Source organism: Microtus oregoni, unplaced genomic scaffold (genome assembly GCF_018167655.1).
Source record: "Microtus oregoni isolate MIOR12 unplaced genomic scaffold, Mior012 000010F_ref0000083, whole genome shotgun sequence".
NCBI classification, from domain to species: Eukaryota; Metazoa; Chordata; class Mammalia; order Rodentia; family Cricetidae; genus Microtus; species Microtus oregoni.
In genome coordinates, this window is record NW_024543069.1 from 15711992 (window position 1) to 15735204 (window position 23213).

General features: G+C 40.0%; 1 protein-coding gene across 2 annotated transcripts; it reads left to right on the forward strand.

The window, feature by feature from the left end:
• The first annotated feature begins 3093 nt into the window (after positions 1-3093).
• LOC121452944 (vomeronasal type-2 receptor 1-like) lies at positions 3094-23010 on the forward strand. 2 transcript variants are annotated; one of them, XM_041659367.1, is made up of 8 exons: positions 3097-3329; positions 6492-6783; positions 8588-9383; positions 12684-12733; positions 16444-16470; positions 18888-19118; positions 20505-20628; positions 22028-23010. In XM_041659367.1, exons 1-8 carry the CDS (start codon positions 3319-3321, stop codon positions 23008-23010), a joined length of 2514 nt encoding a protein of 837 aa, XP_041515301.1. In that variant the 5' UTR covers positions 3097-3318. The 2 variants fall into 2 exon arrangements, with proteins under 2 accessions (XP_041515300.1, XP_041515301.1); XM_041659366.1 differs by lacking the exons at positions 12684-12733; positions 16444-16470 and having other exon boundaries at positions 3094-3329; positions 8588-9457.
• Positions 23011-23213: the final 203 nt, after the last annotated feature.

Below are 23213 nucleotides of genomic sequence, written 5' to 3' on the forward strand. Positions count from 1 at the left end.
TGAGAAAAACATAACAGTGTTCTGATGATTCTGCAACTGGATACCAGATGCTGGTGCATCTGAAAATAATTCCTAATGTACAGGAAGAATAAGGAATGAGGAGACAGTTTGAATGTATAAAATACTAGTTTTAAAATAAAAGCCCAGCCATATCGCTCATGTCTCCACCACTCTAGTGCTGGGGTTAAAGGTTTGTGGCTCCCAAACTCTGAGATTAAAGGTGTGAACCACCACCACCTGGATCTGTTTCTGGATCCATACTGGGTAGCCCAGGGTAGACTTGAAATCCCAGAGATTCTTCTGACTCTATCTCCCAAATCCTGGAATTAAGGATGTGTGCCACCACTGCCTGGGCTGTATGACTGACAGTGTGGCTGTTTTATATTATAATCTTCAGGCAAGCTTTATTTATTAAACTACAAATAAAAAATCACTACAAATTCCTAATCTAGATGTAGACTAAGGAATGGGAAGACCATTTGAAAGTATAAAATACTAGTTTTAAAACAATAATACAACTTAACATAATACATACTGATAATTTTATGGTCTCTAGGACAGCATTTCCTGAGAGGATTAGGACATTCACTGTGGGTGATAAACATACCATTGCCAAGGGGTATCCTTGGCAACCAAGGGGTAATTGCTCAGAAGCAGCTGCCTTCTGGTAAGAAAGGGAGGACAAGCATAGGTGAGGAATCATTCGAAAACATGCTGTGAAAACTGGAGTAAGCTTTTAAACTTGGAAGGGATTCCCATGCTGTCAGCAGTGAGGAGAGGTTACTCACCCAGTGCAATAATTTATTACATGAAGCCAAACTCTGAAGGGCATCTAGGGAGCAAGTCCTGAAAGAATCTATCTATTCCCTAAGTTTTGTCAGCAACATCTTGAAAGTACAAGGGGAGACGATATGAAACACCCACACATTGGAAGGTGAAGAAGACTCCCTAGACACACGGTCAAGGCAGGAGTACTCTGAAGGTGGAGCCAACTGTGGGGAAATGAGTATAGGCTCATAGTTCACGAGTGAGCTAGAAATGAGAACCTTTCTTTTTGGAAACTCTAGGGCCAGTGGGAGATGGACTATGTTGACCAACAATTAAGAAATCTTAGAGAGAGGATGCGGTGAAGGCAATGGGCATCATGGTGAGGTGTGGTCCAGGTGACTGGTGATCCTAATGGTATCATGTGAGAAACATGTGCATGGTGGGGGTTGCAGCTGGAGGAGTACGTGTGGAAGAATTATATTTAAAAATGAGAAGAAGGAATTCCTTTCAGTGGTATATTTTTATTCATTAGAGAAATCGAATCTATTTGCTCATATTCTATGAAATAAGAGAAACACAAAAGAGTTAAAAATGTATGCAAAATATTGCTCTCCAGTGTGTTTTGTGAGCACTGATAGGACCTGGAAATGAATATGGAAATACAAAGATGATCGGCTGTGGAACAATAGGGAAGATGAAAACCCTTCTTCTGACTTCTGTCTCACAGAGACTCCTTTTTAGTCCTTTAAAGATACTCCATAGGGGAAGAACTATAAAACACTAGAAATGGCTTCTCTCATTCAATACATCCAGACCACAGCATCCCTACCTCTACTCCTCCCAGTTCCCCTCCACACCTGTCCTATCCCTCCAGATCCACCATTCCTCCACATCCCTCCAGAAAAGAGCAGACCTCCCAAGGATATATCAACCGAACAGGCACAACTAGATACAATAAAACTACGTACAAACATTCATAGCAAGACTGAACAAGGGAACCCAGGGGAAGAAAAACAGTCCGAGGAGCAAATAAAAGGGCCAGAGACACCCCCACTCCCACCGTTAGGATTCCCAAAAAACTCAAAGCTAGCAACCACAGCCTGTATTCAGAGGGCCTAGCACAGAACCCTGTAGGCTCGGTGATTCAATTTCTGTGAGGCTCTGTGAGCCCTGCTTAGCTAATTCTGTGGGCCGTGTTCTCCTGGTGACCTGAACCCCTCTAGCTGATATCAGTTATTATTGCTTTAATTGCATTGGGGATTCTCTTTGGCCAGTGAATACTTTTAAGAACAAGATCTACAGGAACCCATACCCCATCAGGTAACTAAGATAAACCTTATTCCAGATTCCCTATGTGGTGCTTTTAGTTTGTTATAGATTCTAGTGTTGTAAGTAAAACTTATATACCAAGATGTTTTTAGATCTCAATCGTTTCTTAAAATATCCTTTGGAGTAAAACCATGTGATCAATGTTCTACACAATTTCCACAATTCAGAAATTGGTGCTGAATTTCAATCTGAGTATGTGCTATAAGCTGAATTCTAAAGGTTGGGGGATGTTTGAGAAGGAGCAGAGGGGACGACAGGGAGACTAGAAATCGTGACAAACTTCTTGGGGCCTAGCAAGTGAGGCAGCAGAAGTGGCAAGAGGTGGGGCCAATAGCAGAGTGCCTACGTTGTACGCACATTTCCTGGGGCTGAACAGAATTGTTCTAAGGTAGCTTAGCCATCGACAAGGTGGCACAGAAACCATGTGACTTTCTTACCATCAAGCTAATAAGAGGGGCAGAACACAGGTGTGACTTGAAATTTCTATTCCGGTTCTTATATTTTCTACTCATTTGCTTTATTCTCATTTGTTTGTAACTAAAGGAGAAAGCTTGCCCTGCTGTCCCCTCTTTTGGTACTTGATAATGAAGCAGGATATTTTTCCGTATCTTCAGGGTAGAGAAGACCACAGAGTTGGTTGCAGGGAGACTCGATGAAGAACAATGCTAAACTAGAAAAGACAGTTTCTACAAATTAAAAAAAAAAACTTTCACACTGAAACCAATGATTCTGTCATTGTTTACCAGTGCAAAGCACACAGAATACTCAGGTGTCTCTTCTCACACGATTGTTCAGCTCCTAGTCCAGATCCATAAATTGCAAGTGATTGAGAGATCTGTGACAAGGACGTGGAATTATGCAGCAAGGAGCAGCAATCGGGCCACTGGGTTGAGGCACACACACACACACACACACACACACACACACTCCATCAAGGTGCTTCCTTCAAACGTGGGTGATTTCAACACTCGTTATCCTCAAACTTGCCATACTAAAATGGTTAGCAGAAAGAGGTGCTTGATTCTGGCGTTAACTGCATTTTTATGGGTTGGATTACATGCTCAACATGAAAAGCAGAGTGTGAGATGCAGGTTGCTGCGCAGGTTTAATTTGACTGGCTATGTAGAAGCCAAAAACCACACAGTTATTATTGGAGGACTGTTTCCTATTCACTCCAGGACCATTCCAGTAGATGATCCAGACGGGGAACCCGTATCAGCCATGTGTGAAGGGTAAGCCATTGTTTAATCTTTTCTACAAATTTATTTGGGTGACTGGAGAAGAATGGTTAGCATGAGCTTGGATTCCAGGTGAAGTTCTCTGATCATGCATGGCTTTATCTCATTTTACAGAGCGGACTGGAAGTGGGGGTATGGTTGTTCCACAGAAAGTCACTCCTCAGAGGGTTCTCTGGGGGGGGGGGGGGGGGCAGAAGCAGCAGCAGCAGCAGCAGCAGCACCTAAAAGCTTGTTAGACACATAGGCTCAGGGATAGCATCCCTCATCTAATGAACAGAGTTCACACTTTGAGAAGACCTCTGTTGGCTCAGGTGAACCCTGAGGTTTGAGAAGCACAGATGTTGCAGACTGTGGCTGCAGCTATACAGTAACAGTAACAATCACTGTTAATTGTTCCAAACTCAAGTTCAAGTGTGCAGGTTTGTTTCTGAGGCAAAGTGATCTGCAGAAAACCTTTTGTTCCTTCTGCTGTATTGTTCTCTCTCTCTCTCTCTCTCTCTCTCTCTCTCTCTCTCTCTCTCTCTCTCACACACACACACACACACACACACACACACACACACACACAGGGAGAGGGAGAAAAAGGGGGAGTTTAGATCGGATATGTTCCAAAAATAAAAGAAAATAAAAGACAAGGCCTCTACAATTCTATTGGCATCACAAAGCAGAATTTTTATGATTGTTATATCCGTTTCTAGATCTTTTAAAAATAAATTTATAATTTTAAATAGCTTTAAAAAATTACAAGCACTGTTTATTTGGGACATACTACCTCCTACATCAGGCTTTCCCCTGATGCTGCGTGGTCATTATGCCTATAGACACGTATTGAAGTTTTTCATCACTAGCAATCACAGCTCCTTTCCCTTTATTCCATGTGTTGTGTTCGAGTCGTTACTGGAAGGAGCCATCTTCCGTGCTGTTGTTGACAAAGTGAAAAGTCTGTGATGAGTCTGCAGTCATCACTTTCTTCCTCCCTCTGATTGTTTCCATCCGCATAGGGAGGCAAAGACTCCAGAAGAACTGAGGGGCTGCTCGGTTGTCATAGCAGCAGCCCATCGCTGCATCACGGCTTTCCCGTCTTTAGATTTCTATCATCGTGGACCACACTAGACTTTCATGGACTGCATGACCTAATTTGGTCTCCAATCTTTATTGGAACTTCTGAAAGTTTATTTTCCACAAAAGTTCATGTTTTTTAAAGTGGGGGGGGGGGGGGAATATTCCCAGAGAACTGATAAACCACAACTAAAATATAAGATTATTCTAGTTTTACCAATGTTGTAAATAATTCAGTTTGGGCCAGAAATTTTTTATCCTTTTATCCAAAGATAACTATTTCTTTGGCTAGGGTAAAGGCGGAGTTACAGACACAAAGCAGGTGGGGATTTTTCTAGCTTGAGATGAAATGCTGTCCTACTGTGGAAGGCACTGCTGCACTGAGTTTGGAGCTATAGTACGCCATCAGTGTGAACTTGTAAAGGAAGGCACAGGATGCTAAAGATATTTGTGTCTGGTCCCTTCTGTTGGCTACTTTTACTGTGTTACCTCCCTCGCTCTGCCTTCTAAAAATGCTGATCTTTCCATCCTTGTATGTGACACCTTCTCTGGTTGTGCTAACTTTTCACCAGCTGTCTGCTGTCTGTCTACAGCCCTCTCTCCTCATGCTGTCTGTCTGTCTGTCTGCAGCCCTCTCCCACCTCTTTATTGTCCTTCCAGCCTTGGCATTGCTCTCAGCTGGCTCATTTGTATTTCATTGTTCAGACCTCTATTACCATCGCTGTTTTCCATCACTTTGCTTGAATACTTTCCCTTTTCCTTACATAAATCAATATTTTCAGGGTAAAGAAATTGAAAACAGGCTCTTTGTTACTATATTTATAGTATACAACACCAGAGGAACTCAACAGGTATGAACTAAATGAAAAGTAAAACTAAGCCAAAACAAGAATTAAATAGACCGACCAGGAAAGATGGCTCATTTGATAAAGTCCTGGCCTTGCAAGAATGAGGACTGAGTCAGAAAACCCAAAAACCACATAAAAAACTTTTGTTGTGGGGGCCATTCTATAATCCCAGTGCTCGGTAGCAGGGAGACAGGAAGATCACTAGGACTTGCTGGCCAGCTGGGCTAGCCAAGTCACGATCCAGGTTCAGTGAGAGACCCTCTCTCAGAATACAAGGCAGAGAATGACAGAGGAAGAAAGGTGACCTTGACATCTCTGCTCCACACGTGTCGGAATGTGCACACACACAGGCCAGAAGGAAGATTTTAAATTGCAAATGCAGATATTTACTTTTAGGTCTTGAATTTAAATACCATAAAATTAGTTACTACAGCTAGCTACTGAGGGTAATAAAATAACAGTTACTTAAATAATCATTTTTCACAATGTTGTCAAAATATGGCTAGAATTCCGGTGAAAGGGGAAAATAGAAGAGGGATTTTGGTGATATTTCATGCAGAAGGCCTTAAAAACAAAATGGTGATAGACCTCAGGAGAACATTTCCCATTTTAGTGGCTGCAGAATAAAAATTAGGAGGCTGACGTTTATGATTGTATGTGAGAACAGTACGAAGACAGCCTCAGTTAAACCCTCTCAGCAGCAGGCTCCATGATGGAATTGGAGTCATAGTATACAAAATTTACATGCTGCTTTTAATAACTTCTGCCATAAGTATTAATGTTTTAAAATTTTAATTTTCATTATAATTAATGTTCAGAAGAAAATTAGTCAAGGAGAGAAAGTCATGCCTCTAGGGCCCTCCAAAGAAATGAGAAAGTACGTACTATGAAATTTAGGGTGTGTTTAATAAAGAGAATTGTCACCAGAATAACAATTTTTGAAAAGAAATAACCAGAAATTTGAAAACATTATAGCATAGAAGAGACATAAAGGGCAAGAAAACATGAAACCGTCACTTATAAAGGCTGAATATGACTAATATTTAGATCTTTTAAGATTGTAATGTTATTTATGAAAATTGACATGTTCAGACAGCTGAGAACCTGCTGCTTCGGCAAAAGCTGTCAGCACGCATGGAACTGAGGATCTTTCCAGAAAAGTGCACCACCCTCACCCCACCCTCACCCCCACCCCCACCCATTCCCCTCCCCCAGTGGCCAGCGCCTCACAAAAGCTTTTCCTTTCCAGGTTTAATTTCCGGGGTTTCCGCTGGATGAAAACCATGATCCACACCATCAAGGAGATTAATGAGAGGAACGACGTTTTGCCCAACCACACTCTGGGCTATCAGATCTTTGACACCTGCTATTCCATCTCCAAAACAATGGAGACTTCTCTGACATTTCTTACGGGGCAGGAGGAATACCAGCCCAACTTTAGAAACAGTACCGGAAAATATCTAACAGGAATTATTGGATCAGGGGGATCGTCCTTGTCAGTGGCCTCTTCGAGAATTCTGGGCTTGTATTACATTCCTGAGGTATCTTGGAATACTGTGCTATGTATTAGAAAGACGTACAAATGCTATGTCTAGGTGGGGGTGGTACATGCCTTTTATCTCAGGCACTCAAAAGAAAGAAGCAAGCTGATCTCTGTGAGTTTAGCACCAGCCTGCTCTACAGATCAAGTTCCAGGACAACCAGGGCTGCACAAAAAGACCCTGTCTCAAAAAAAAGAAAGGAAGGAAGGAAGGAAGGAAGGAAGGAGTAACATGAGGTCCTGTTTGTTGGGGTTTCTGTCCTGCCCAGTTCCCACAGCTGTTTAGCCCCAAAGAATCACACAGATGTCCACATTAGATATAAACTGATTGGCCCTTTAGCTCAGGTTTCATATTAGCTCTTATAACATATACCAGACTATTATTCTAGTATATGTTAGCCACATAGCTCGGTACCTTTCTCTCTCTCTCTCTCTCTCTCTCTCTCTCTCTCTCTCTCTCTCTCTCCTCTCCCTCTCTCTTGTGATCCTGGGGATAAAATCCAGGGACTGGATCATAGTAGACAAATTCTGCACTAACGATGCACAACCTCAGCCCAACGCAGTATTTAACTAAGAGAGCTTCAAATGTGAATATGGGTCTTATAGTAAATCTAGAAAGGAAAAGACAAAACAAACCTTCTGTTTAATACTTTGATGTTAAGAAACCTTAAAATCTAGGTTATCATTATGATCATTTTCTTCTGGGGAAACATAGACACAAGCGGTCCAAGTAACAAGATCTTATATGATAAACAACTTAGCAAACCTTAGAAATCTGATGTCATTGCTTCCCAAAGAGATTTGCAAATACCTACATAATACCTCTCATGAATCTGCTGCATGTATGGCCAGAAAGGAAAACACAAACATTAGCCAGTGGAATAAGAGTTTAAAAAAAAGAAAAGAAAAAAAAAAAGAAAAGGAGAACACAGGAATAATGCGGCGTTCATGAAGGAGTCACCTGTGTGGGGCTATAGTGTATGATATAGACAATCAGACTGGGGGTGACTCATTAGTGACATGAGATTGGATGGGGAGAAGGACATATGTTTTGCGGTGTAAGACAGCAACATGGAGGGTAGGCAACAGCAAAGATACATGATAGGTTGTCAGGAATATGGGCTCCCTGATCTCCAAGCCTAGGTTCCCCCTAAGTGCTAAATACAAGCAAGGACTACTGACCAAGTGAGGAAAGCATTCTTTTTCTTTTTTGAGTTATGTACATTAGAAAGAGAGTTTCAGGTAACTTTGTTAAAGAATGGTGTTTAGACATCCAGTTGGTGAGCACGTTCTCTCATCTCCCAGGCATCAGGGCAAGTTTTAGGATCTACATACTCAGGAGAGGTCCAGGAGGAAACTGAAAGAGAGAACGTAAGGGAAGTAAGGGAGCAGAGGTGAGAGCAGGAGAGAGCACGGAGCCAAAGACTTGCATGCAGTCCATCCTTTCTGCACGTGAGATGCTAAAGCTGATGAAGAGTCCAGATATCCTGACTCAGAAGAGTCACCAAAGGCCAGGAGGATAAAGGAAAGAGAAATGGCCTCCCTGGCAATGCTGTGCTCCCACCCATGAAAACTAGTGCATTGGTGGGCTTCGTCTTAAAAAAAAAATGGTAGCCCTGACACTTTGTGTTGAGAGGGCAACCAAAGTGTTAACCAGAATAGTCCCCACCCCTAGTAACTGATTGTCTATGGGAAGATGTTAGGGCAAGAGAGAACTACTCAGTACTTCCCTCACAGAAATTTTTGAAGCTGTCATTCAAATTAGGCTTTGACTTTCTAACAGCTATAAATATTTTCAATTGCAGATTGGCTATACTTCTTCCTGCCCAATTCTTAGTGACAAATTCCAGTTTCCATCTTATTATCGCACAATACCCAGTGATAAGATCCAGTCGGAGGCCATGGTGAATCTTATCCAACACTTTGGTTGGGTCTGGGTAGGCGCTATTGCAGCTGATGACGATTATGGAAAATATGGAGTAAAATCTTTTAGGGAAAAGATGGAGAGTGCCAACCTCTGTGTTGCTTTCTCTGAAACCATTCCCAAAGTCTACTCCAATGAGAAAATGCAAAACGCCATCAAGGCTTTGAAGAGTTCCACGGCCAGAGTCATTGTGCTTTTTACCTCTGACATTGACCTCAGCCCCTTTGTGCTAGAGATGGTTCATCATAACATAACTGACAGGACATGGATAGCCAGCGAAGCCTGGATTACCTCCGCCCTCATTGCAAAGCCCGAGTACTTCCCCTATTTTGGCGGAACTATTGGATTTGCAATCCCAAGAACCGTTATACCAGGACTGAAAGAGTTTCTTTATGACGTGCACCCTAGCAAGGATCCGAATGACGTCCTGACCATTGAATTCTGGCAAACTGCTTTTAACTGTACCTGGCCCAATAGCAGTGTGCCTTACAACGTGGACCACAGAGTGAATATGACTGGCAAAGAAGACAGGCTGTATGACATGTCTGATCAGCTCTGCACTGGAGAGGAGAAGCTGGAAGACCTGAAAAACACCTATCTGGATGTGTCTCAGCTCAGAATCACCAACAATGTCAGACAAGCTGTGTATGCTATGGCTTACGCCCTGGATCACCTCAGTACATGTGACATACCAGAAGATAGTAAAAATGACACAAAATGTTCACATATACCTGACTTTGAGCCCAAGGAGGTAAGTTATTTTATTCTATGACATAGAATAAGAAAAATTCAAGGTTTTGCTGCCAAATTTACACCATTAAAACTGTTGACTTGCTTCCATACAATTTTATAGCATCAAACTTACCCTAATGACTTGTCTGAATGGCTTGATTGTCCATTTTAAGTCCTCACTTGTTACCAAATTATGAGGTTTGTTGTCAATGATTAAAAATTCTATCCCCCCCAAAACAAATTATAATAATGCCTTTTACAAAATAACCTCTTTTTCTTTACAGAAACTAAATTTAAAGGTATCTTGGAGGAAACATGATTTAGTGACTCTGGTTATTTCATTTTTTTTCTGTTTCCTGAACACAATATGGGACTTGTAATCTAACCCAAAACATCAGTGTCGTGTTAGGCAAAGACATATATGTCCATCCATATTAGAATGGTTCCTGGCCATTATAAAAAATTCTCCTTACACTCCAGTAAGTTTATTTTAGCCGTTAGTCTTATCTATCTATCTCAAAGGAAAATAGATAGAGGCTTTTTTTGTGTGTCCCACTCAGTCCCACAACCACTTATATAGTAAACATTCAGAAACTTCATATTAATAAAAGTTTGTCCAATGGCTCAGGTTTATTACCAGCTAGCTCTTACATTTAAATGAACCAATTTCTATTTTTTTTTAATATGTAACCACGAAGCTTATGGCTTATTACCTCACATCTTGCTTCTCCGGCAGCTTCTGGTGTCTCTCGACTCCTTTTTCTTTTTTTCCTGTATCTTTGCTTGGATTTTCCATCTAGTTATATTCTGTACTACTATAGGCTAAAGCAGTTTTATTCTTCAACCAATAAGAGCAACACATATTGGCAGCATAAAGAAGGGCATCTCACATCATCTCCCCCCTTTCTATCTAATTCAAAAAGGATTTAACTTTAACATTGTACAATTACACATGACAAAAGTTATCAAGCAAGAATTAAACTTACAAAATTTAGTCTATTTGAATTTGGCAGAATTAAAGAAAATACTCTATCATCTATTTTATCTTTGTGAGTCTAAATTTTTATGTCTAATTTATCTTTTATCATAACTAAGAAAAACTATAATTCTAACTATTTAGGCTTATACTCCATCAAAGACCCTAGAAGGACTTAATATTACCTGAGTAACAGGAAGTGCATTATAAGCAACTTCCAAAACTCTAAAATGGCAGAGACTTCTCTCTTCCTGGACAGTCACCCAAAGTTCTTCTATGACGTTAGGGCATCCATAATCAGCCTACAGGCCTATAGTGTTTGCCAGATTTCTCAGTGAAGTAGAAAACTTGAAGGACTGTTCCATCTATTTTGGCAAACTTTGTCAGCTGCTTTCTTCTGTGTGTGTCAGAAGGTCTAGCAGACTATTTCATGAAGCAGGAACCTCACCATGTTTTGGCAAGTTCAGCAATCATTTTCCTGTGGGTCCTGCATATCCAGTTTATAGAGCATACTGTCGCAGTCCAGGCAAGAACAGTTTTTTGCCCAAATGACTAACCTTTCCATAATGAAAGCAAACTCCATAGGAGCTACTTCAATGTCCATTATTCTCTTGAAGTAATTGGTGCTGCCAGTGTCTCAGTCTCAAAAAAAAGTCTAAGTTCTTAAAATATTTTAGATTCATATTCTGTAGGTATTTTAAGTGTTTGAAGATTACTATCCATCTGAAGTATATTTCTACATATCTAGAAAACCTAACTAAACCTGACTGTAAGTTTGACTATCATAGATGACTATTAATTTGTATTTCTTTTTCTTTATTATTAAGAATTTTTAATACAATCTTTTCTCATTTTATATAGCTATCCCTGTTTCCACTCCTTCCCTCCTCCCACTACAGGTGGGAGCCCCACAGGGTGCCCAACCTTTGCAACTATCCTCCACATTCAGTGGGCCTAATTCGGTCCTATGCAGGTTAGTCCACTATCAGTCCACAGTCAGTGAGCTCTCACCAGCTCAGCTGTTTCTGAGGGTATCGCCATTACGGTCTTGACCTCTTTACTCATATTATCGCTCCTCCCTCTCTTGGGCTGATCTCAGGTGCCTCTGCCCAGTGTTGTGCTGTGGATCTCTGTATCTGCCTCCCTCAGTTGCTGGCTGAAGGTTCTATGATGATAATTAAGGTAGTCATCAGTCTATTATAGGGAAAGGCCAGTTTAGGCATCCTCTCCACTGTTGTTTAGAGTCTTAACTTGGGTCATCTGAGATTTTCACTACCGCTATGTTTCTTGATAGTCCTTTAGTGGCTCCCTCAATCAAGATATCTCTTTCCTTTCTCTCCCTCACTGCCCTTCCCTCTTTTGAGCCTCCCAATCCCTCATGTTCTCTTCCTCCCTCCCATTTTCCCCTCACCCTCCCCTTCCATCCTCCCTTCTCTGCCCCCCCCCTCTGAATTTTCACAGGAGATCTTGTTTCCCCTAATACAAATTAGAGGAAACTGACAAGACCTCATAATTTGTATTTCTTAACTATACACATTGCATTTTTAAATGAACTACATAAATATAACTCCTTAAACAAGAGTAGAAATATACATATGATATGTTGTAACAAAAACAACCTTAGATTTGTATCAATACACAAAAATCCTTTAAACAAGAATAGAAATACATATTCAGTGTAACAAAATTAACTTTAAATTTGTATCACTATACCAAAATCAATGTCAACATAAAATATCTGAGATTAACAGTTGTCTTTTTATCCAATATTCCTATATTTTCCTAAATATCACAAACATTCATGACCAGACAAATAACTAAAGACCATCCACATCCCCCAGCTCTTGGGAAAGTAGACGTCGTTTTGTCCAAACTCCTTTCTGCTGTCGGTAGATGAAGTATCTTTGATAAAATATGTAATTAGAAAAAAAAGGTGAAATGTCTTGGGAGTTTGATCCTATTAGCCAATGACGTTTGGGAGTAAATCGTCGTGGGCATGGTTTTCTCTGAATATGCAATCTAAAGAAACTGAGGAGAGGGTCATATGCTCTGTTGGCTGCTCAGAACTCGTCACACTCAGGAGAATGACAAGACAGCAGCAGCAGGGATTAGCGGTGTCTCCCTTGCTCTATGTTCATTAGTTTGCATTCCATTGCACCCCTTAATAAATTGATAAATAGACTTTTGCAGGTTCTCACTTTGAAGAAAAACCTAGAAGATAAAGTCTTTGTACAATATAGAAGGAACCACACAAAAGCATGAATGTCAGGGGGTGAGGATTATAGAGAGTTATCTGGAAGATTCAAATCCATACTGCCTGTCCTTCATCTCCTGTCAAACAACTCATGTTGGTGCCCTGTAGCCTGAGTGAGCTCACCCAAGATTCCCTGCTTGTTTCCATCCTTGCCTCCCTCTTACTGAAATTATAGAGCATGAGCCTCCCTGCCCTGGCCCTGTCAGGCCTGCAGGAGGCCCACTTAGTGTCTCTAACTTATCTCTTCTTCCTTGTCTGATCATCTTCACTTTACTTGTAAAGTAATCAATCACAGTCTATCAATTTAATAGAGGCCACAGTGGCTAGGACCCGTGCGTTTTCTTTGACTTTCATTTTCTAATTACCCCCTCCCTGCATTTACTGCCGGCTCTTCTTAGTGCTCCAGCTGACACCATTCTTTGAGTGTTTCCCTATCCTTGATACCTTGTTTTAAAGTTCTATTTTATTTTATATCACTTAATGTGCATAAGTGTAAATAGAGACTCCACTTTCATTTCCCGACCACCCAGACCCAAATAATCACACAGAAACTATATTAATTAGAACACTGTTTGGCCGATGGGTCAGGCATATTCCTAACTAGCTCTTACATCTTAAAATAACCCATTTCTATTATTTTACATTTTTATCATGAAGCTCATGGTTTGTTACCTTACATCTTGTTTCTTGGGGGCTACATGGCATCTGCCTGACTCCACCTTCTTTCTTCCTGCATTCAGTTTAACTTTCCTGCCTACCTATATTCTGCCCTGCCATAGGCCAAAGCAGATTCTTTATTAACCAATGGTAACAAAACATATTCATAGCATACAGAGGGAAATCTCACATCACATGAGTGTTTGGCTGTGTGTATTTAAGTGCACAACAAGCATGGCTATAATCACAGAGGTCAGAAAGGGGGGCTCAAATGCCCTAAAAAAGTTATAGATGGTTGGGAAGCACCATGTGAGTGCTTAGAACTAATCCTTGGTCCTCTGAAAAGCAGGAAATACTCTTAACCGCTGATCCATTCCTCCAACTCCTTATCAATAACACTTTTAACAGCACTGGACAAGGCATTTTTAGACTGGTTTTCAATTTGCGTTTGCCCAATTTTTTATCATGATTAGGTTGTACGTATACATTATTTGGAAAAATGACAGAGATGATATTGTGTCTGTTTGGGGATTCATTTTATTTTATGCATATAAATGTTTTGTTTGCATGTTCCACATGCATTGTTGCGAGCCATGGGAGTCAGAAAAAAAGGCATTGGAACACCTGGAACTGGAGTTATAGGCAATCATGGGCTGCCTTGTTGAGTTGGAAATCAAATTTTGGTCATCTTCAAGATCAACAAGTTCTATAAATATGAGACATTTCTACAGCTTAAATTGGTTTTTTTAAATATTGCATATCAGAGTTCAAATGATATAATTATCTTTTATTATTGCTGTTAAGCGATGTCTCAGCAGAAAGATACTATGTTTCTTAGCTGAATTAATAGTTAACTGTGAGAGTCAAGTGTGGTGACGCCTGCCTTCTATTCTAGCTGAGACAGTATTGCCATGGGTTCAATGCTAACACTGGCTGCATTGTGTATTCCAGGGCCACCAGAGATACAAAGTAAGGCCATCTCTCAAAAATCAAAACAAAATGACAACAGTAATTATCTTTCTAGGCAACATTTTCCAGCCGTAAAATACTCTTGCTTTTATTTTCCCCACCAATTTATTTTCATTATTATTTTCCCCACCAATTTAACCATCCATTTCAAAGTTTTCTTTCCCTAACTGTCTTTTCCATTGCTGCTTGAAAAATGATTACTTTGCTATTTCACTCATTTCATTCACATGTTATCTGGACTTCTATTTTATCTCTACCAGTTTAGATATCAAGATGGACTCAAGGAAACATCTATTCTGAGTTACTATTATTATTATTATTATTATTTGCTGCCAAGAGCTCACAAATTTGATTTCTGGAAGCCACTTTGAGTTGGCTCTTGTTCTTTTTATTGAAATTCCCTCTATCATCTCTAAGAATTTCCCATATTTGAAATTTCCTAACATTGCAGTTTCATTTGTGTGTTCTCTGCCCTTGCTTCAGTGTGAGCTACTTCAGTAGAGTGTGCCATTTCCGTTTATTAACTTGGAATACTGGGGATGCCGATAAGAGTTTTATTATCAATTTGACCCAAGCTAGAATCACCTGGGAAGAGGGACATTCCATTAAAGAATGTCTCAGATCATATTGCCCTGTGTTTATAAGAGCTTGTCTTGATTAATGATTGATGTGGGAGGGCTCACTCCAATTTGAGTGGCACCATCTCTAGGCAGGTGGGACTGGACTTTATAAGAAAGGTAGCTCATCATACACCAGAGAGCAAGCCAGTGAGCAGCACTCCTCTGTCGTCCTGCCTCCATGATTTTAACCTGATTTTCATCAGCTATGGATTGTGATCTGGAAATGAAGACCAAATAACTCGTTCCCCAAGTTGCCTTAGGTCATGTTATTGTCATAGCAACAGGACAAAGTTAGAACAACAGATACGTTTACTGATCCAAAGAAAGCTGTGATGGATACACAATGATAAACTAAATTATATTATAAATGTCAAAAGTCTAATTTTACAAGTCTTTAGAATACATTTGTCATAATAAAGAATACTGTTTCCTGCTGAATGAGGATCCTATAGCTTATCTGAACACTGAAATGCTAAATTTAAATTTACTCAAAGAAACAATTACTGCAAGTGAAACAAGCTTTAAAAATGGTCTAGAGCCCACATAGTGTCAAGATAAAAGTCAGTAGTTGTCTGTAGCAAGGATTGACTATAGAACAATGTAGCACAAATTCTGATTGGTCTTAATAGTAAAAACCCAGAATCAGATATAGGGGTTAATCCTGAAAGATCAGAGAAACAAAACAGCCACCAACTAGTTCTTACCTCTACCGACTCTTCAGACCAAAGGGGTGAGCCTGACCCTTACAAATATTCAGACTAAATTCACCGAATTCCTGTCTCCTCCTGCTTTATATTCCTCTCTCTCACCAAGCATGCCCATTCTTAGTGCGTTGATTAAAGATGTGTGACTCCCAAGTACTGGAATTAAAGGTGTGAGCCATCACTACTTGTCTCTGTTTCTTTTTTAAACTTGAAAATCCCCTGTAGCCCAGGGCAGCCTTGAATTCACACAGATCTATTTGCCTCTGCATCCCAAGTGGTGAAATTAAAGGTATTCACCACCACTGCTGGGCCTCTGTGGCTCACTAGTGACTTACCTGCACACTGTGATCTTTAGGCAAACTTTGTTAGACCACAAACAAAATATCACCACAGAACCATATGTCAACAGTGTAAAAACAATTAGGTCCTTATGGTATAGAATAATATACAAATAGGAAAGCCTGGTAAATGTGTCAACATAAATATTTGCTTAAAAAAACAAAATGAATACACAGTCTACTTAGTGTCAAGCTTATCCTACCAACAGACATGACAAGAAAACCTTTGAAATTCTGTTCTTTAGTTGAACATTCCTGAATCCTTCTGCCTTCTTGTGTTCTTCTCCAGCTCCTTCCCATCCTTCTCCTTCTGAGACAAGTTCATGCTATGTACTTTGTATCAATTTCTGGGATTAGACACATGCCCAACACTCATCTGGCATTTTTAAACCCTTAAGAAATATATGACAGAGGAGAATTATGTTCTACCATCCGAAAATGGACAGACATGTGAAACTGTGGGAAGGCTTCACTAGGGAAGGGGCAGAGTGTGGAAGTCGTTGACTATTTGCTTGTTTCTTTGTTAAAGGGGTAGAATTTCATAGATGTAGCAATAGAAATTGAATTTTCATGATTTCTGACATATATTTCATTGGAATTGAAAAGAACAGAGAGGAAAAGAGGCAAAGAGAAACCAGAGGCCAGGTGACAGAACGCAGTCCCAGGGGTGAATGGTGACTGAAACACTATCTCGGTGTATTCACTTAGTAAATTCTTCCAGCTATGTAGCATTAATCACTATCACAAAGACAGAGAAGAATAATTACTTTCCCTTCACAGACCAGGCAAATAATGCTTGTTGACTGTGTGCCTTATTTATGGTCAAGACATTTAAAAGAACCGAAAGACTTCAGACCCTCAGAGACCTTCATCCAGGCTCTGTCTATCAGCTTCTGCAGCCTTATTGGTCTGTGGAAAGCGGGTGACCACACTAGATTATTAAGAAATCCAATTACAGATGAAGATCAAGGATATGCCTGAGTGATGGGTTACCTGTATGCTAAAGAAACGTGCTCCTACCTATTTAAAATTAATAAGGTAAAGTGTGAGTTAGAAAAAGGTTATTTTCTCATAAGATTCTCGTCGATGTCTAGTCTTGATCCTGTAGGTTTTTCCATGAATTGTTATACCACTGGCCACATCCTTTTCTGCACTATGGAAACTTAGAATGCAGGGACATACTCTCAAAGAAATTTCCTGCTAATTGGCTTAGCCCAACTAAAGTGGACACTTTCTGAGAAATGAAGGATTTTCTATTTCCTGAGCTAATTAGTCTTTGCCCCACCTATGCCCTTTCAACATTTCTTCTGCCATAGCAACTGTTGTGTGACAAAACTATTCTTGGGGAGATGTAACACACACACACATCTACTCAACCCAGATCGGGAGCCCACAACAGATCAAAGTTTGGAGACCTCTAAAATCCAACTTAGTGATCCAATGAGTTTTACTGAGGTTACTCAAAGGAATATGGGTGAGGGGTTACTTACAGGAGCGTAAATGACTCAAAGACAATTGCATCACCAAGGCCTACCATAGCACGAGTGACAGCTCACAAAAATGGGGAACCTGGAGCATATGCCACAGCCTTAAAGTGTAATAATTCTTCTCTGTTCCTCTAGCCTGCTCCCAAATAATGATGCAGAGACTTCTTATAATTATGCAAGTTCAGCCTATAGTTTAGGCTTCTACCTAACCAGCTCTTATAATATATATTAACCCATTTATATTAATGTATGTTCTATCACATGGCATTACTTCTCTTCTATCTTGCACATCCTGATTTTTCTCTATGTCTCCTGGCATCTCCCACATGCCTAGTTTCCTAATCCTTTTCCTTTTTCTCCAGGGAAATCCAGCCTATACCTCCTGCTAACTATTGACCATTCAGCTTTTTTTTTTACACCAACCACAGTAAATATGCCTTCACACAGTATACAAATCTACGACAATGTTCAGGCAGCTCAAAGGAGTGTTCTTTCAAAGTTAATCTAAAGACCTTTCAGGAAACACAACTGGTTTCTATTTCGTCCCAGCAGATGGACTGGTGTCAACAGTTTTCTTTGCAGCTTGGCTTGCTGGAGGCTTCTTTGCAGTTTTGCTCAAGTAGTCTGGAAGGGACTCTCAGCTTTCATTGTTTACTCTGGCAGGGAGGGACCTAGTGCATCTGGTCAGTTTCAGGGACTTCCTGAAGCTATTTTGAGTTGTTTATCTTAAAACGTAAAGAGCTTCCCTTCAAGGATGAAATGCTTCAGTTTGGGGAAAACTGTTACACAACAATGTAATCTCTATTGAATTTAACTTTCCATGCCTGATGGTGTAGTCTCTCTACAAGACTGTGAGATTTTCAAAGGAAGGTAATAGTTGCAAACCTTTGTAACTTTACATAGGGAAAGTGGGGTAAGGGGAATGAAAAATATTCCGAATATTCTCCTGTCCCTTTGTATGGAGATATAATATGGCTAAGCCTTATTATAATCTTATGTTAATCTAACAAAAACACACAATTTTAATATATATCAGAGGTAATCTAAAAGTGTCCAGTAGCCAAAGTAAACAGGTAAAAACAAGTAAAGCAAATTATTTAAACCAGTATGTCTAAAATATTATTTACTGTGTTATCATAATTTAATGTGCTGTCATGCTATCAAAATAACATGAAATTATTAACAGGGTAGTTTCCATTATTTATAATCCAATATGCTTATTACATGCACAGCACATCTCAATTCAGTCAATCACTTTTTATGTTTGAATTGCCACCTGTGGCTAGAGGATATCACAGTTGGTAACAAAAATAAGGGTGGCAAAAGATAAAATATAATTCCATAATTCCATATGAATTCAAATCTAATTTCTTTGTAAATATTAAAATTGTAAGTATTAAAATATTTATACATTGCTTTTTATTTGTTCCTACTTCCTTCTTAGCTAATGACATACTTAAACAAATTGAAATTTACTACCCATGATGGAAGAAAAATACAGTTTGACGTCAATGGAGATTTGGAAATTGGATATTATGATATCCTCAATTGGCAAATAGATAATACTGGAGAAATCGCCTTTGTCAAGATTGGAGAATACAAATTCCAAGAGTCAAGTTTTGAACTTGTTCTTCCACAGAACTCAACATTATATTGGAATACGGAATCTTCAAGGGTTAGTTGGTCTGCCATATTTTTTATTCCTATAGAAAGAGAAATTTATTTTTTTCAGGTACTAAGTAAATGCAAAACACCTAACTTTTTTGTCATATTCCAAATAAATTTACTTAGTGCAGCATATGTTTTCCCATGTTGTTGCATGTTTACTTAGACTTTAAAGAATCTATGTTATACTAAAACTCATGAGAATTTTAACATAACTTAGTAATAGTTGAGAATGCTTCAACGGACATAGTAATTTTATTTTGTCTTCTCTACTAAGATTGAAGTTATATTTATATAACGAAGTTGTTTTGTAGGTAATTCAAACAAATTTAAAATTTACCAATAGCACCAAAAATGTGTACTATGTCTTAAATGGTAGACAGTTTTGTAAGATTAAATTTTCTAGGTTTTTTGTTTGTTTTTTTGTTTAGTTTGTGTTTTATTTTTAAATCTTCTAGATGATTTTTTTAAGATTTATTTATTTATTAAGTATACAGTATTCTGCCTGTATGCATGCCTGCAGGCCAAAAGAGGACACCAGATCTCATAACAGATGGTTGTGAGCCACCATGTGGTTGCTGGGAATTGAACTCAGGATCTTTGGAAGAGCACGCAGCGCTCTTAACCACTGAGCCATCTCTCCAGCCCCCTTGTTTTTGTTTTTTAACTGGGGTACTAGTATGTAGCTCAAGCTGTCACTATTCCTGGCTCAGAAAGCATATTTTATCTGTTCTATTAATAATTATCTCCCCAGATTAATATAAAACTGATCAACAAATATCAGGTTTATTCTGGATTTCAAGGTGCACATCCATATTGAACATAAAAACATAAAGAGGCCTGTGGTTACTACTGAAATTTCTAAACGTAGATGGCAAGAAAACTTTCCAAGCTATGCCCTCTCTATATTATTTTTGTACCTTCATGATTGTTCTCATGCAACAGACCTTATTTTCTTCCTTGCTACCAACCACTTATGATCAATGTCTAACTAATAAATAATATTTTGGGATGCACTAATGACAATAAATATCTTTCTGGGGCTGATAATGAAGATGGGATCACAGGTCTCATCAAAACAGAAAAAGACTTAGCAAACTGTCTGATTCACAGCATCTTATGTGATGTTATTTTGATCTTGAACACCAATATCACATAGAGCTGCCATTAGTGTTTGGCCTTTCAGAGTCAATCTCAACATTGCTCTTCAGTAGAAGTTCTTTCTAAGCTCTCTATATTGATATGTTTTGTCTGCTATGTTTGCTCACTATCCTGGGTTCATCTCCTTTATATATAGAACACACGTCTCCCTGGAAATACAACTGTGAATGTCCTCAGTTTCACAAGTGGAAAAGTTTCAAGTATTTGTTAAACCTACTGTCTTTGTCTTTACTAGATTCCAGATTCAGTCTGCACAAAACTGTGTCCTCCAGGAACCAGGAAGGGAATTCGACACGGTCAACCCATCTGTTGCTTTGATTGCATCCCATGTGCTGATGGATATGTGTCAGAGAAACTAGGTAGAGATGGGCACTTTTTCCATTGGTAGTAATACACTTAGAATAACCAAGTGTTGTCAGAAAACATGCAATCCTTTTTTATGAAAAGATATAAGCAACCTATAACAAGTATCATGAAACCCCCAAAATTATCCATTTTCAGTATGAATAAAGGAAAATAATAGTTTTCATTTCTGAAGTAAGAAAAAAGCCTACCACCATAAATTTCATAAGGAAATACCATAAAAATATAAAATGTGATATATAAATACAGCCATAAGATGTCTAAACTACTGTTCCTAAGACTCAGCACTAACGACAGCTGGATATGAGTCACTCGCTTGTCTTAAGGTGCTGTGCATTGAGAGCACATGCAGTGCCCAGCGCTGCTGCAGGAGCTCCTGCAACAGCTCGCTCAGTTGCTGCTCTCTGGAGGTGACTTAGGCAACTTGGTTTTGTGAAGTGAGTTGGAGCAGGACTATTTACATTTCTACTTTTTGTTGCTGTTGAAGAAACAAAAATACCCTTGTCTTTTGTCACATGTCCCTTAAGAGTAACAATGTAAAAAGGATAAAATGGTCAGAGTTGGAAAACAAGCACCCTGTCTCTTCCAGAGCTCCCTAGATACAGGTCCCCAGTGTCCATGCAGATATCCATCAGAGATGTCCAGACTGGGAGTCAGCATGACTGAAAGGAAACACCAGTCGTTCCCTAGATCTTTAAATTAACATTGGGTAGACCCATTCTCTCATATGCCATATCCTTACCTCAAGTAACTCTTTTCTGTTCATCAGTGCTTCCTCTTGGAGCCTCCATCCAGACAGACTTGGCTTTCTTAACCTCAGGGGGCAGAGGTGATGGTTTTGTTTTCCTCCCACCCTCAGCCTCCCAATTTATTCAATTGAGCATCTGGAGTTGGGGACATTTCATTAGGGATATATATACACAGTTCTCCTCAACAAGAGGATACTGAAGGAGGGGCTGAGAACACAAGGGTTTTATCCAACTGTGTCCCAGTCCTTTTGATTGTCTCACCTCAGTAGCTGTGACTTTCTCATTGTTGGAGAGTTCTGGGATTAGGAAGGACACACTCCTCTTTCCTTGTAGATAGATGGAAGAGAAAGAGAAGAGAACATCACTGGACAAGACCAATTCAAGAAAACCTGGGGTTGGGGAGAAATGCTCAATTCCTAAAATAAAAAACAACTCTCAACCTGTCACAGCAACTGTCAGCAACAAGGCCATTTTCCCACAATAAATTTAAGATCACACAAGCACATGCAAATATATGTACACACACACACACACACACACACACACACACACACACCTTGCTCATGCCTTTGACTGCTCTGCACTATTCACAGTTAAAGGTGACAACTGGGATCCTTACAATCAATTCTCTGCTCTTTCCCAATAGGCCAAAGGGAATGTGACCCATGTGGGGAAGACGACTGGTCCAATGCACAGAAGAACAAGTGTGTGCCAAAGGAGGTGGAGTTCCTCGCTTATGAGGAGGCCCTGGGGTTCACCCTTGTCATCCTCTCCATCTTGGGGGCACTCGTGGTCTTGGCAGTCATCCTGGTGTATGTGATCCACAGGCACACTCCATTGGTGAAGGCCAATGACCGGGAGCTGAGCTTCCTCATTCAGATGTCTCTGCTCATCACGGTGCTCTCATCCTTGCTCTTCATAGGCAAGCCACTGAACTGGTCCTGCATGGCCCGCCAGGTCACTCTGGCGCTAGGCTTTTGCCTCTGTCTGTCTTCCGTTCTCGGAAAGACTATTTCACTCTTTTTTGCCTACAGGATTTCCATATCCAAAACTCGGCTTATATCCATGCACCCCGTTATTCGAAAACTCATTGTGCTGGTCTGTGTTTTGGGGGAGATTGGTGCATGCTCAGCTTACTTGGTATTGGAACCTCCGAGGATGTTCAAGAACATTGAGCCTCAAAATGTAAAGATCATCTTTGAATGTAATGAAGGTTCTATAGAGTTCCTGTGCTCCATATTTGGGTTTGATGTTCTTCTGGCCTTACTGTGTTTCCTTACAACGTTTGTGGCTCGCCAGCTGCCAGATAACTACTATGAAGGGAAATGCATCACGTTTGCAATGCTGGTCTTTTTCATTGTCTGGATCTCTTTTGTCCCTGCGTACCTGAGCACCAAAGGAAAATTCAAAGTGGCTGTGGAATTATTTGCCATTTTGGCATCCAGCTATGGCTTGTTAGGCTGCATATTTCTTCCCAAGTGCTTCATTATTCTGCTGAGACCAAAGAGGAACACTGATGAAACTGTTGGTGGGAGAGTCCCCACTGTAGACAGGAGCATCCAGCTGACCTCAGCTTCTGTGAGCAGTGAGCTTAACAACACCACAGTGTCGACTGTTCTGGATGAGTAGAGTCGTGCGTCCTAGGGGACTGGCAGAGCTGGGATGATGACCTGGCTCAACTTTCCCTGTCTGGTTGCTTCAGACACAGCTGCCTGTTGCTCTGGGGTACTGGGGATTTATCCCTCATAATGTAGTCTTGCATAGTGAATAAAACCTTAGTCTGCAAAATACCATTTGTCAAGGAGTATAATATGACATCATTGAGATTGTTA

Excerpts from the sequence above, each read along its gene's own strand:
- LOC121452944 (XM_041659366.1), top strand. The coding sequence starts at position 3,094 with ATGGTTAGCAGAAAGAGGTGCTTGATTCTGGCGTTAACTGCATTTTTA. Across the intron at positions 9,458-18,887 it reads CTGACTTTGAGCCCAAGGAG|CTAATGACATACTTAAACAA; the intron begins GTAAGTTATTTT and ends CTTCCTTCTTAG. Across the intron at positions 20,629-22,027 it reads ATATGTGTCAGAGAAACTAG|GCCAAAGGGAATGTGACCCA; the intron begins GTAGAGATGGGC and ends CTTTCCCAATAG.